This window comes from Lissotriton vulgaris, unplaced genomic scaffold (assembly GCF_964263255.1).
Source record: "Lissotriton vulgaris unplaced genomic scaffold, aLisVul1.2 SCAFFOLD_2660, whole genome shotgun sequence".
NCBI classification, from domain to species: Eukaryota; Metazoa; Chordata; class Amphibia; order Caudata; family Salamandridae; genus Lissotriton; species Lissotriton vulgaris.
The window spans coordinates 288,872-302,711 of record NW_028241827.1 but is presented as its reverse complement, the minus strand read 5'-3'; the positions used below and the strand labels follow the sequence as shown (position 1 = coordinate 302,711).

General features: G+C 39.2%; 1 protein-coding gene across 1 annotated transcript in view; it reads right to left on the bottom strand.

Annotated features, from left to right (window-relative positions):
• LOC147669876 (putative cation-transporting ATPase 13A5) overlaps nucleotides 1-13,840 on the bottom strand; it is a gene marked incomplete at its 3' end in the record, with an annotated part of 192,652 nt that overhangs the window by 28,494 nt on the left and 150,318 nt on the right. Inside the window, exon 24 of the mRNA XM_086948182.1 lies at nucleotides 2,650-2,722. Within this exon, the coding sequence (XP_086804308.1) occupies nucleotides 2,650-2,722 (73 nt within the window). The remainder of the gene's footprint in view (nucleotides 1-2,649; nucleotides 2,723-13,840) is intronic.

The following is a 13,840-nucleotide window of genomic DNA, read 5'->3' as shown; positions in this document are numbered from 1 at the left end:
GGCTGATCAAGCAGTTTGCTCAAAAGAAGGCCTTGGTACTCGTGCCAAGTTATCAAGGGTGAGTTAGGGGCTCCTCACTGAATCCTGCTCATTGAACCATTTCGTAATAGGAATCCTGTTATTTTTACATCTCACATCCAAAGAGCAGCCTTTCCCACTCACAGTTTAACAATGAAATGAACTACATCTGGTGTTAGGACCTTAGAAACTATAGGCTATAGAACATCACCAATGAAACAATAACCAATATCATCCATCGCACTACGAGTCAATCTGCCTTTCCAAGCTGCAGTCACCAGTATCTTTTATATCTTTTTCTGACATGGTGGTCCACGATACAAGTAGGGTCTGTGTTATGCTTGGGTGTGCCCAGCAGTATTATGGGGATACAGTGCTACCTGCTTTCAGGACCCACCTTCACATCCTCTTCTCAGTGTGCTTAAGGATGTACCTGGCTGCATGTAGAGCACTGGGTGGCAGCAGGCTGTCGCCTAGGGATGATCAGGTTCCCAGCCACCTCCCCCCACCCTCCCTAATGAATTGCCGACAGCCATGAGGCACTGGCATGAACATCCTCCTCCCACTTCCCCATTCAAAGACAATAACAGTTCTGTTTTGAGACCAGTGACTGAGGTGGCATGCCACCCTCCTTGGGTGCAGAATACTGAGGCCACTGTCAGTTCCCAGTGCTGTATGCTCTCTACCGCGGGCAGATGTAAGGGTCTGGGTGGTGAGTGACACCACTGCCTCTCTCATGCCAGCCATGAGCCAAGAGCTCCCCAGTCGTGTCCTGGTCTCCCTCACATCTCCTTCCTACCACCTCTCCCCCAAAAGCAGGACAGACCTGGGCTTGGCACACTGTCCTTCCTGCTTTCCCCACTAAGATCATGCTACAGGGAGGGTCAAAAGGCCCCTCCTGCACAGAGTGTCCTGTCTCCCCTGTGACCCCCCCTAACCCGTACTCCAGAACAAATCTCCCACTCTTGCGTATGTTGTTCTTCTGCTGGTGGTAGAGCTCAATGGTTTCTTCCTCGAATTGGGGTTAAATGGACAGTAAAGAATGTGGCATCCCTTGATCTATTAAGCAATCCTCATTCAGGGAATACAGCTCAGAATGACCTCTACTTTGTGTAGGGATACTGGCCTGAGTCACAGATTCCTGCCTCCTGTATTTCCACACCCAGCTCCGGACATTCGCAAAGAGGGCTCTACTGTTTTTAAAGATGCATCAAAAGAGTGTTGCCAGGACTAATTAGATTGCTTGGGCAGTCCCTGGTTTTCTCCCAGGTGCTTCTTATGGGTCAGTGCAAAGCTCCATAGGAAACCATTCTTCATATGTTTGCATTGTTTGTACTCTATTTGCTTCTATGGTAAAATTGTTCCCCATCCTTGTTGCAGGCAACTTCTGCACAATTACCCTCCCTAAGCTAAGTTTTCCTCTACTACCAAGTGCCCGTAACATCCAAACTCAAAAGATTCTAAATATGTTTCTATAGGCAGAACTACTTTTGGGAAGTTTGGTTTTGTTTTTCCCACTTCTTCTGTTCAACTCACTCAACCCCCACTGTCACCATAAAAAGTGAGTTCTGGCATCCATTGACAATCAAGGGCCATATTTTCATGCTCTATTCTTGGTCAACGCAGTTAGGGCCAAAGCTATCTTCATTTCTTCCAAAGGATAAAACTACCCCTTTATCTTCCAGAGCTAGTAAAACCAATTGAACCACAATTCTGTCCTCCATTCCCATCCTCTTGGCTTTCAGCTCAGGGGAGATATGTTGCATCCAGAAATGCTGCTCCCTGCTTTGTATAACCCAGGAGGTCCTCAACGTCTGTGGGCCATACAGGCATCTGACCTCGCCTGACTCCTCCCTGGCTCTGACAGCTTTTTCCACCTCTTCTTTATTGATCCACCGCCTCATCTGGAGACTCCTTTACTCCCACTCTGCCTTCATGGCTAATACTGACAGGTATGGTAAAGACTCCAGATCAATCTCGATGACTCTCCCAAAAATCAATAATGATATAGATAAAAATTCTAAAACCAATCAATGAAAAAAAAATGAAATACAAAAACATGTATTCATTCTAAAACTGGTAATTCATTTCTAAATTTTCACTGTTAATTGAGTACTATACTTGTGGGACAAAGGCAAGTTCTTATCCACACTGCTGGCTAAATACAAGGGACAGGAAAGCTCAGGAGAAGGATGCTGCAATATTGATGTGATCTGTGGCTGAGCTCCCAAAAAGTCAATACTATTTCATAGCTATTAAGTGGAGAGGTCTCTGAGGCATCCCTGTGACATGCATTGTCTGTGACTTATGGTATTCTTCACCCATCATGGAAGTCAGTCATTCATACTGAGAGTATTTGTCAAGTATTGAATCAATTGACACAATCTTGGGTTACCCAAACTACACCAGCGATGGGACTCTTCCTAAAACCACGACTGTCAATCACCACTGCTATAGTATCCCCTATCCCACCCATATGGCATTGATGTAAGCAGTCCTGTGTCATACACGGCACAGATCTAGACACAAAGCGGTACAAAAGGTGCTACTGTGATACATATAACGTTACATAGTACGCGTGGAAGAATAAGACACACATATGCATATAAAACAGACTAATAAAGAGCTTACTTGTCAGGTAAGTGGGAATTAAAATGGCCATATCCTGAATGAGATAATGAAACTTCGCAAAAAAGGTTTTTTTCTAAGAAGAGAGAAGAATGCATAAGTCAGTCAATGCATCATTGTGGATACGATTAGCCAACACTTTAGTGCACACACATGCGAGGATACAATGGAAATCACTGCTAAGAACTGGCCATTGTTGCTAACTGCAATCATATCAATGTCTATGCAGATAAGAAGGTCAGTAATATGAGTTTGGCTCATTCATTTTTGTGCTGTGCTATTTTGTTACTATGTGATGGTAGTCTTCAATAGGTCTGTGTATTCGACCTACTCGTTGTTCACAGACGTACTAGCTTTTCCTATGTCTTCTCTTTCATAGTAAACTCTTCATATTTCTTTCAATTTGCATAATTTATCAGTTTATTGTTTTTGACAAATGGACCCAGGCTTCCACTGGGGATTTTAAGACAATTACAGTGCCTATAAGTTATATATAAAATATTCCAGCACATTTATTTACTGACAGATATATTTCAAAATGTAATCTTGAATGAATTTAGGTAAGTCAATACACAATTAGCTCTGGGCAAATAGAGTATTACATTATTGCATTTTCTTGTGCTGAAGTACACAATATTTTCAGAAACAATCTACACATACAGCATGAGCATTTAAAAAATATAACTTGTAAAAATGCATTTTGACACCGCTGTTTTCAGAACATCCCCTTGATCTTTATTCACAGTGTTTCTTAAAGCAAGAGTTAAAAGGCCGAAGAGTTTGTAGCGAGAGAATCCAATTATGGATCTCCCTACTATAGGTCATATTGCAGGACATAGGATAGGGGAAGTAACATGAACTGAATAGGATATCAGATCCCCTCAAACTCTCCCCCCTCCAGAAAAAAACAGCAGGAAGATTAGATCATAAGGGCCATGGGGAATGAGATACATTTCTCAAACTATTGTAGATTTTAAGCACCTCAACAGAGCTACCTAAGCTTGGACTTATGATCCACAACATGAGTATGAAGATGAGGAAATCTAGGCCATATAGTGGGTCTTAAAGAAGGTTACATGCAAACTGAAGTACACGGAGTAGGTTAAGAGAGCCTTAAAAGGGAGTGGAAATTAGAAATCGGCTGTGGGCTTCTATGCAGAAGCAGCATCACAGGTCTTAGTAAACTAGATCCACATTTTGGGAAATATGAATGAAAACAGACTCCAACGATTCCATAAGTAATGAACCGAGGGCAGAATGGAAGGTCTTTGTCTGGAAGAAGTTATTCATTCATGGGTAGTGTTGGACACATCTGTGTGCTAGTCTTGTTATAGTGAGAAATTCATTCATTTCATTTCCTACGATGCAATTTTTAACTTTCAATAAACAGCTTAAATATTTCTGGGGCTGACCCTTGTAGCTGTCCAGCTATTTATATATTGTCTGATTACCTAAGGCATTTAGGGCCTTATTACTAGTTTGGCAGGCCGTGGATCACCGTACCTGTGGTAGCAATCCAATTGCCGTAATACGCATTGGGTGGATTGCCTTTACAAAGACTGAAGTTGACCCACCGAGACTGCCAGCAGACCAACGAATGCCAGGTCCACAGTTGGCAAAAGGCAGCCACCATTGGGGAGCTGTGCCACTGTCCATATTATTAGTTGCCTTTTTCACGAACTGACTACAGCGGTCTGGCCCCCTGCTTGTAGGTCGCATTCACAAAGGATTTGGGGTGAATATTCACCCCTTTCTTGTTTGAAAAAGTTTGAAGTGGATCCTTTTCTTCAGGTCCCCCCTTTCATAGCAGGATATTCACCTGAGGATTACGAACCTGTTCGCGCGACATACAGGTGACTTCCTTTTGGAACATATACTCATTGCCTGGGCAGCCCACATATGGGCCGAGCCGCGGCAATGGGTAGATGGCTTTTTCCACATGTATCCTGCATATGTGTGCACCCAACACATATGCAGTCAAAATGCATACACAAGCATCAATATATTAGGAAAAAGTACTCACCATGATCGCAAGTTCTCCACATCAACACAGTCATTGTGATCAACTCGTAATATGGTGTTCTTAAGACCGCCAGCGCTGTGGTCTACTGTCGGACACAGACGATATTCTCTGGCAGTGGACCACCACCATACAATCAGGCCCTTAAACTTCAAGTGTAAATTAATTTCTATCACACAGAAGTTTCTACCACCATGTGAGAACTGTTTGTGTGAAGAAATCTGCTCACACAGGTAGGCCATTTGCACTGTAGAACTCGGCCACCTGCCAAAGCTGGTCAACATCCACAACCTCACAGGTTTATGGTTATACACAAAAGTTTGTCAAATACTCTGAGAACTAGAAAAAAAACTGAACTATATTTCTGTCACAACAAATCTGTAAGGTAATGGTTTATGCTTCTCCTTAGGAAATATATTTTTTTGATATAGTGTCAGTGGCCATTTACAAATCATTGCATTGTTCACAAATATATGTTTCTTTAATTTTTTTTGATCATGCCTTTTACTCAAAACAAAGCATTGCCTAATCAGAGTACATTTATTTTTAAACTTTTTTCTCTTTTCTAAGAGATCATATTAAATGGTAGCAGAAGCACATAGAGACAGGTAAATCTACTGAGAAAGTTATCAATTGTATAAGCATAGATTTGTGCTGAGGGTCCATTGATCTAGAGTCAACAGCATGTTGCTTCACCACTACTAGGTGCAATTTTCTTAATATCTTTGAATCCAGCCACAAAACATTTGGGGCCGATTACAACATTGGTTGGAAAGCCTCAAAATGCCAGTCTGAAGCTTTACAGATGCTGTTGGAGGCTTTCTGACTCGTACAGTCGGTTTGTGATCCGACTGCCTAATTGCGATGTCGGCGGTCGGAATGTAATCCATGGATTGCCTGCAACAGAATGCAGGGTTTTTCACACAACCCCATTTCTCTATAGGAGTCTGCATTATGGCCCATTCATGGCCGAAACACACAACCACTGGATTCCAGTACCATCAGTTGAACCCACAGTGGTTGGGGGAAGACTGCAGCCTCCACCAGAATCAGTGATCCAGATGGGGTGGTGGTTGTAGTTGTAATCTAGAATGGAGGTAGTACTGAGTCCGGCACCGACATCAAAAATACGATATCCCTTTCCTATAGTTTTTTCACGTTGAAAAGACCATCATAAAAAAGGCTGTTGGAAACGGATTTTAGGGGCCCCAAACAGGGTACCTGTCCATCATTGGCAACAATTAGTGCTTCCAAGCACCTCCATGCACTGTGTGCCATCCACTACTTGTATGGGTGTGCAGGAAGTGCTCCTTTACATGGTGGCTTGTGCTGTGGTCCTTTTTTTGTGAATGCATTGTAATGTGGCGTCCAGACCGCTGACTGCTTGGCGTGCCGTTTGCTGACTACCACGATATTGGTCAGCAGCCCGATCAAGCCTTATTGTAATGAGCCCCATAGTTTTAATCTCCTAGTAAGCATTATATGCTGAACTGAAGCAGAAAGAAAGACATGTAATTACCTGCAAAATACAGCTTACTTATGAAGGTACACTTTTGTAACTCTCAGGTTCACCATTCCCAGTTGGATTTGTCAGTGAGCCAACCGAGTATAGAAATCCTATGGGTGTTTGGACTAAATATCGGCAAACAATATCATGATAAAAAAATATTGTATCAAGAATATTGGGAAGTCAGAAATTTCATCAACAGGAATATCAAAGTTAAAAATGTTGTTTTGAATGCTGTTTTTAATATTGTTGTACAAATAGCAATGTATGAAATATCAGTGTATGCAATATATTTTTTAATATTAATTATTATGTAATTTGTATAGTGTATTTCACTGAATATGTTTCCAATTTTGTATTTGTGTATTTAGTAAGATCATTTAATCATCTTGGGCCCGATTCACAGCTTAAGACAAAATCCTAAACTTACTACTTTTGGTATTCACAGAAGTTAGGATTTTGTCTTAAGACAAACTTAAGACAGACTTAAGACAAAATCCTAACTTAAGTCTGTCTTAAGTCTGTCTTAAGTTTGTCTTAAGACAAACTTAAGACAAAATCCTAACTTCTGGGAATACCAAAAGTAGTAAGTTTAGGATTTTGTCTCAAGTTAGTTCTGTGAATCGGGCCCTATAAAAATGCTGAACTTTGTATTTTTTGTTAAACAAATGTATATAAAGAATGGTTTGATATACTTTTTTGAGTAACAGGATATAGGAATTTCAGGGGATAATGGTTGGGAGATTTTTAATTTAATTAAATTCAATTTAATGTATATCTTAAAGTAAATTTTATGGTAATAATTTAATGAAATGCAAATAAATCTTTTACAATTTTTGAAACTATTTTCTTACAATAAAGTTGTTACTACATTTGCATCTACTATTAGTTAAAATATATAATGACCAAAACATTTAAACCACCATTTTTTGTATTAATGAAAATCATACATTTTAAAATAATTTGAAAAATATGCAACACAATATTTAATTAAGTAAAATAAAGAGAACATATTTTACATGTAAGTTTGAATTTTCATACTGTTTCCTGGAAATATTTTTTACAAATGCAAATAATTAAAGCGTGTTTTGTTATTTTAATTTAATATTAAATAAAATATTGTATAAATAAACAAATATTAAGAAAAATTGTAAACTATAAAGATAATTTTGACAGTAAATAGATAAACAATTTAAAAAAGTAAAACATTCCAATAATTTTTATATATACATACATACATTTTATAATTTGTCAGTAATATTTTTAAAATAATATAAATATTTTAAATGTCTTTTGTTTTCAAAATATAATGTAATATTACAATTATTTATTCTTTCTTTTGTAAATTAAAATAGGTTTCATTAATGTTTCATTTTACGATTACCAATTTTGGATTATGATTGTAATTCTTTTTGCATGGTATAAAGTTTTGGAAAGGCAGTAAATATTTTTATAGTTATAATAAATAATAATTGTCATAAAACATTCTTTACATATTTTTATGTTTAATATATATATATATATATATAGCTCCGATAGTTTGTTTCTAAAATAAATGTATTTTATAGTTAAACATTTGTGTGTGTGTGAATGGAGTACTGAATGGTCATATAACATGTTTATCTTGTATTACGTTCTTTAAAATGTTTTTGAATAAAGTTGATAAAGTACATTTCACCTCTTTACCACCTTAAACCTTCTTCATATAGCCTTAGATGGTTGTGATAATATTAAATGTAACTCCTTTAGTGTCCAACACCTTCCCTCTATATGGGTAGACTGGAGTGGGAGCAGTAATTGTAACTTCTTTAGTATCCAACCCTTTCCCCCAATATGGCTAGATTGGAGTGGGAGTATTAGATGTCACTCTGTTAGTGTCCAACACCTTCCCACAATATAGTTAGATTGGGTTGGGAATAGTAAATGTCAACACTTTAGTATTCTATGCCTTTCCTAAGTTGGTTTAGATTGGTGTGGGAATAGTAAATGTTATCCCTTTAGTGTTAGACACTTCCCCCCAAAATGGTTAGAATGGAGTGGAGATAATAAGCATTGCCAAATTAGATAAAAGGGACCCCCTGAAACTAGTAACCGTTCCTATGAAAGGGCAACAACACTTTAAGTAATAATAGTTCCTAGGCAACTAGATACCTGTCTGAAATCAGGTTTAACACACACAAAATGATAAACAGAAACTCAGTGTACTGACAAACAGGAAAAGTTAAAATATTTTTTTCATTTTCTTATTGCATATACAAATCTGAATTGTAAAACAATCTCAATGTCACACACATATCATAAAATGACAATACATAACAAATAGTTATTTCAACAAATCATCAAAGAACAAGAATGACAACATAAAATGATAGAAAGTTACAAGGGTTACAAAGAATGAGGAGAAAAGGTGGCAATCTCTACACACGTTTTTTTCATATTTTATTCATTTCATCACCATTTCGGGGATCCATTTTGCGCCCTTTCTTTAGCCTCTGTAGTATACTACGTTTTCTTATTTCTTCTATTCATTCTCTGATCTACATCCCTCTAGCTTGTCTTTTCCTGAGTGCTTGGAGTAACACCACTTCAGGTATCTAGTTGCCTAGGAACTAATATTACTTAAGATAATAAGCATTGCCTCATTAATGTCCAACAGCTTCCTCCAATATGACTAGATTGAAGTGGGAATAGTAAATTACACCATTTTAGTGTTATACGTCTTCCCCAAATTGGTTTAGATTGGAGAAGGAATACTAAATGTCACCACTTTAGTGTCCAATACTTTCCCTCAATACAGATAGATAAGAGAGGGAATAGTAGATGTAACTCTTTTAGGGGCCCTTAGGATCCATTCCAACGTAAAACGGGACCGCCCGCCATAAAGGCGGCAGTCCCGTTGGTCCATTAGGATGTGTCCGCCACACTGGCGGGCGCATCCCGCATGTTTAACATTGCGGCGTGCGGTACCTGTCACGTTGTACAGTGAAGTGCAGGGGGGTACCATAGGTACCCCCCATGTCCACCCCCACCGCCTGAGTGCCTGGGGGCCCACAACGGGCCCCCACAAGACATTCCCGCATGCCTTTCTGTGGCGGTGTTGCCACCATGGAAAGCATGTCCGCGCCTTCACCCAAATATGGATGGCGGAGTCTAACAGACACCGCCACAATATGAAACCCTTTTCCGCCCGGTCAACTCCTTGACCGGGCGGAAAAGCGGCAGACGGTCTTACCGTCCGCCGTGGTCCCCCCCACCATAGTAATATGGCGGGGGGAAATGGGTGGCGGGCGGGGAAGGATGTCGGGCGTGTCGCCACCACCCGCATTGCGGTGGCGATCCGCCCGACATCCTAATGGGGCCCTTAGTGTCTAACTTTTTTTAATAGTTTATGTTAGAGTGTAATTTTTACATTTTATAATTTTAGTCTGAAATCCTTTATTTTAAATGTATATGTATGTACTAGAAACAATTTGTTTTATATAATTAGTAATATTGGTGTTGAGAAATATAAGAAAAAATTAGTGGCTGATTAAGACTTCTGCAGTCTTGGGACTGCCATACTGTTTTGGCGGTCTAACCGCCACCTTCTCGGAGGTCCGACTGCCCAATTATGATCTGTGTGGCTGAACCACCATAAGACTGCCACCACCGCCGACATTTGAGCTACATCAATGGCAGAGGCCGTCCCTAAAGGGGGTCTCATGTAGCACACCGCCAGCCAAAATAACGACCTGCCTTTCCGCTGACCTGTTCCTGGCCGAGACATTGCTATGTGAGAGTCAGCGGAAAGGCAGGCGATGAGGTAGAAAACTACCTCCAGCTCAAAAGTGCCCTTGTGTAATGTAGCTGGTGCTCATGTAATGTCCTCCCATATCTCCAGTCAGTTAGGCACATTGTTTCTTTTGCATAACAGAAACAGTGTGCCGAACTGGCTGGAGGCACTGCAGTATGGCCGGCATTGGCCTCTGGCTCATTTCCAGAGTAGAAGCATTTCTGCACCATGAATCCACCACCCACACACTGCCATCACTGTGGAAACATCCTAATTCCGCGGACAGAAGACCGTCGCCTCAGTGGTCTTCTTGGAACTGCCCCCGCAGTGGTACGGCAGTGACCGCCAAAGTCACAATCATCCCCATAGTAGGTTGTATGATGTTTCTAGGCAATATTATTATAAATTACTTTTTTTACAGAAAAAAACATTTTTCTCATTTTATTTAGGTTTTCAAAGTTTATTTATTGTATTTTACATTTTTAAACATACATATTCAACTTAAAAAACATTTATATAAACTAAATAAATAATAATTTTTTAATATTTGTATTATTCAAAAAGTAAATTATATTTAATTACTATTGTATTTTGTGTATTTTTCACTTTTATTGTCTATTTTTCAGTTTTTCAACATTTCTTGCATTGTTCTATATACATATTTTCATCCTCAATTTAGCATGTTTTTGCTGTATATTTTAAAAAATTGTACATATTTGTACATACAATTATTTAATTTATACTTTACAAGCTCTTTAACATTTTTTAACAACATAATTTGACATGTTTTGAATGCTTAATGTTTTTTAATTATTTTTACACATGTACTTGACATTTTTTCATTATTTCCAATTCATTTCTTTGAAAAGATATTTTTTGAAATTTTCATTTAGTTGCCATTTTTCTACTGTTCTTCTTCTGTTTTGTAACCTATTTGTTTTATTTTTAGTATATTTTCCCAGAACACTGTCGCTGTAAAGTGCTGGTGTTTGTCGGAACAGGTAAGTCCTTTTAGAAGATATTTAAGGGTGTTGAGCTTAGGAGAATTTAGGAGGGAAGTCTTGTGTTGTAATTGGCTTTTTGGTATATTTAGATGTATTCAATATAGTGTTTTTCACTGGTTTGTAGTTTTGCACTTTCATACACTATTTTAAATGTATCATTATGCTATGTTAAATTGTGCTAAGTCATTTATATTTTATTGGTTAAGTGTGAAATGTGTGGCTTTTTGGGAACACAATGTGTTTTGTGGGTGGGGTTTCTAATTTCCATTACAGGTTTTTGCCTAAGAATTTATCGTAAGGGCATTGGTAATTTCTGCTTTTTTTTATTTTCAAAAGAAAGCCAATTTTGGTTTATAATAACGGTTTCAGGATATCGCTCCTCATCAGCTAGGCTAGCTAGACTCCAGTGGCATGAGGAGCACGGTACCCGTGTCTGGGCATACCCATTGCACTTGGGGTGACAAATGCAAAAAGAACAATTGGTGGACAGAATGCTGAACAATGTCAAACGTCCACCATCTCCCTGTGCTACTTGATACAAGGAACATTGTCTGATTAGGCTTGAAGCCCCGAAACTGGTTGTTTCCGGTCCAGGGAGGACCTAGCTTGACATTTCGGGCTGGACTGCTCCCATGAGTAGCAGGGTCAAGACTAGTTTACAGAGTTATGAGACTTAACAGGCTGAGAGAAAAAGGAGGAGGAATAGCCATTGCTGCTGGCACTCCTCCAAAAGTTAAACTTTTGGATTCAGTCTCTACTTCCAAGTTAGAAATGATGATTTTTAGATTTGAGGCGGCCCCCCAGATAAGATGGACAGCTGCGCTGGTCTATCGCCCACCGGGTAACAAAAAATACTTAATCTCACTGCTATGGAATGGCTATCCCCCTATGCCCTACAAGCAGATAACATTTTATTATTGGGAGATTTTAATTATCATTTTGAAACCCAATTTGATCCATATTCCAACCACCTGTTGGTTCTATGGAATCTCTTGGTGTCTATCAAAAGGTATTCAGTCCTACGCATATAGCAGGCATATACTTGACGCCATTTTTACCCATACCTCAAACATATCAGTTGATCCCCCCCATGGCCTTGACGTGGACTGACCATCTAGCCTTAAAGTACGTTCTAACCACTTCTAAATATAGCAGAAAACCTCCTATTGCTCAGAAACTCTCAAGACCATGGAGGAAAGTGGCACCTTCCACTTTCATCCCCAAACGAATTTCGCCAGTCATAAAGGATTTCACGGAATGTGAGCCTGCATTATTAGCATTTGAGGACTCACTATTTAATGTCTTTGACACCATTGCTCCTATGAAATTATGTAAGATTCAGAATAAAGTCTATCCAGCACCCTGGTAAATCGAAACCCTGAAGAAGGAAAAATCTTCATGCAGAAAGTGGGAACACAAATGGAGGAAATCTAAACTGAAAGAGGACAAACGTACCTATAAACCCTCAGTCAGGGTATATTTAAAAAATTGTAACACTGCTAGAAGATCCCATCTAGGGAACAGAAATAGTGCTGCAAACAACTCCTCAAAAGAGCTACTTAAAATTCTCATTGAATTTACGAACCCTATTGTGGACAGCTCGTCTACCCCCTCTTCTCAAAAGTTCTATGATAATCTTGCAGACCATTTTGAACAGAAGAATAATATGATTTATAGTTCATTTCAGACACAAAGAAACCCTCTGATACCACTGCAGCTGAGTCAGAGCATAATTGTAATACACTAGAACTTTTCAACTCAGTAAGTCCTGACCAAGTGCAGGCCCAGATAAATAAGATCAAAGGAATAGGAATAGGAATAGGATGTGAATTTATAAAGCGCGAATTGCTGCCCGGAGGCGTCCAAGCAGGTTCCCCTTTGGATCTGGCCCCTCCTCATGTCATCCCCTCCCTGGCCTAGGTTCTAAATGCCCCTATTGCAGACATCTGTAACCTTTCATGAAAGACTGCCATCCTCCCGCAGAAATGAAAGAAAGCCACGAATCAGACCTATTCCTAAACAATCTTTGGCCGATCCAATAGTATGCAGAACTACAGACCCATCTTATTACTTACTTTCTTCTCTAAAATCTTAGAGTCTGTGGTGAATAACCAACTGACATACTCCTTAGAGTCTAACAAACTGTTAGATCCCTCTCAGTCGGGTTTCTGTGCCCTTCATAGCACAGAATCAGCTCTAGTCGAAGTCACTGATACCATCAAGCTAGCTTTAGACAAGGGGACTCCACACATGTTAATGCTCCTAGATTTATCAGCGGCGTTTGATACCATCAGATCATAGTTCAATGACTGAGGGAGTTTAGAAATCTGAAGAAAGGCATTAAAATGGTAAGAAAATGTTCTAGCAGAAAGAACACATATAGTGCAGCTGGACTCGTTTACCTCAAAGTCCATAATCCTAGACAAAGGGTACTTCAGGGTGCGATTTGTAGTCCCACTCTTTTCAACATCTATTTTATTTATTTTTTATTTTTATTTGTGCAGTAATGTTATCAACATATAATTGTACAGAAAATGTTGTCATTATCATTTCACATATGTTTGGTTGTACTTACACATATATTGTCCATTGCAGTTTTCTTTTTTCTTTTTTCGAACAGCTGTAACATTCTAAACTCCCCACTCCCCCCTCCCCCAGCCCCTAGCACTTACAGATCTTACAATTTATTCTCTTTCTGGCAATGTCCCATTGTCCCATTCTATGATATTTTTCCTTTCTTTTGTCGTTTCTCCCTCGATATCGTTTGTGTGGTGTATCGTGTAGTCCAGTTCTGTAGCCCCTTCTGTGAGTGTGCGTGGGATGTTTTAACGTGTTTAAGAACAGTTGTTACGTTCTAGTCATAGTTCGGGTGTTCCTCCCCTGTATTGCCT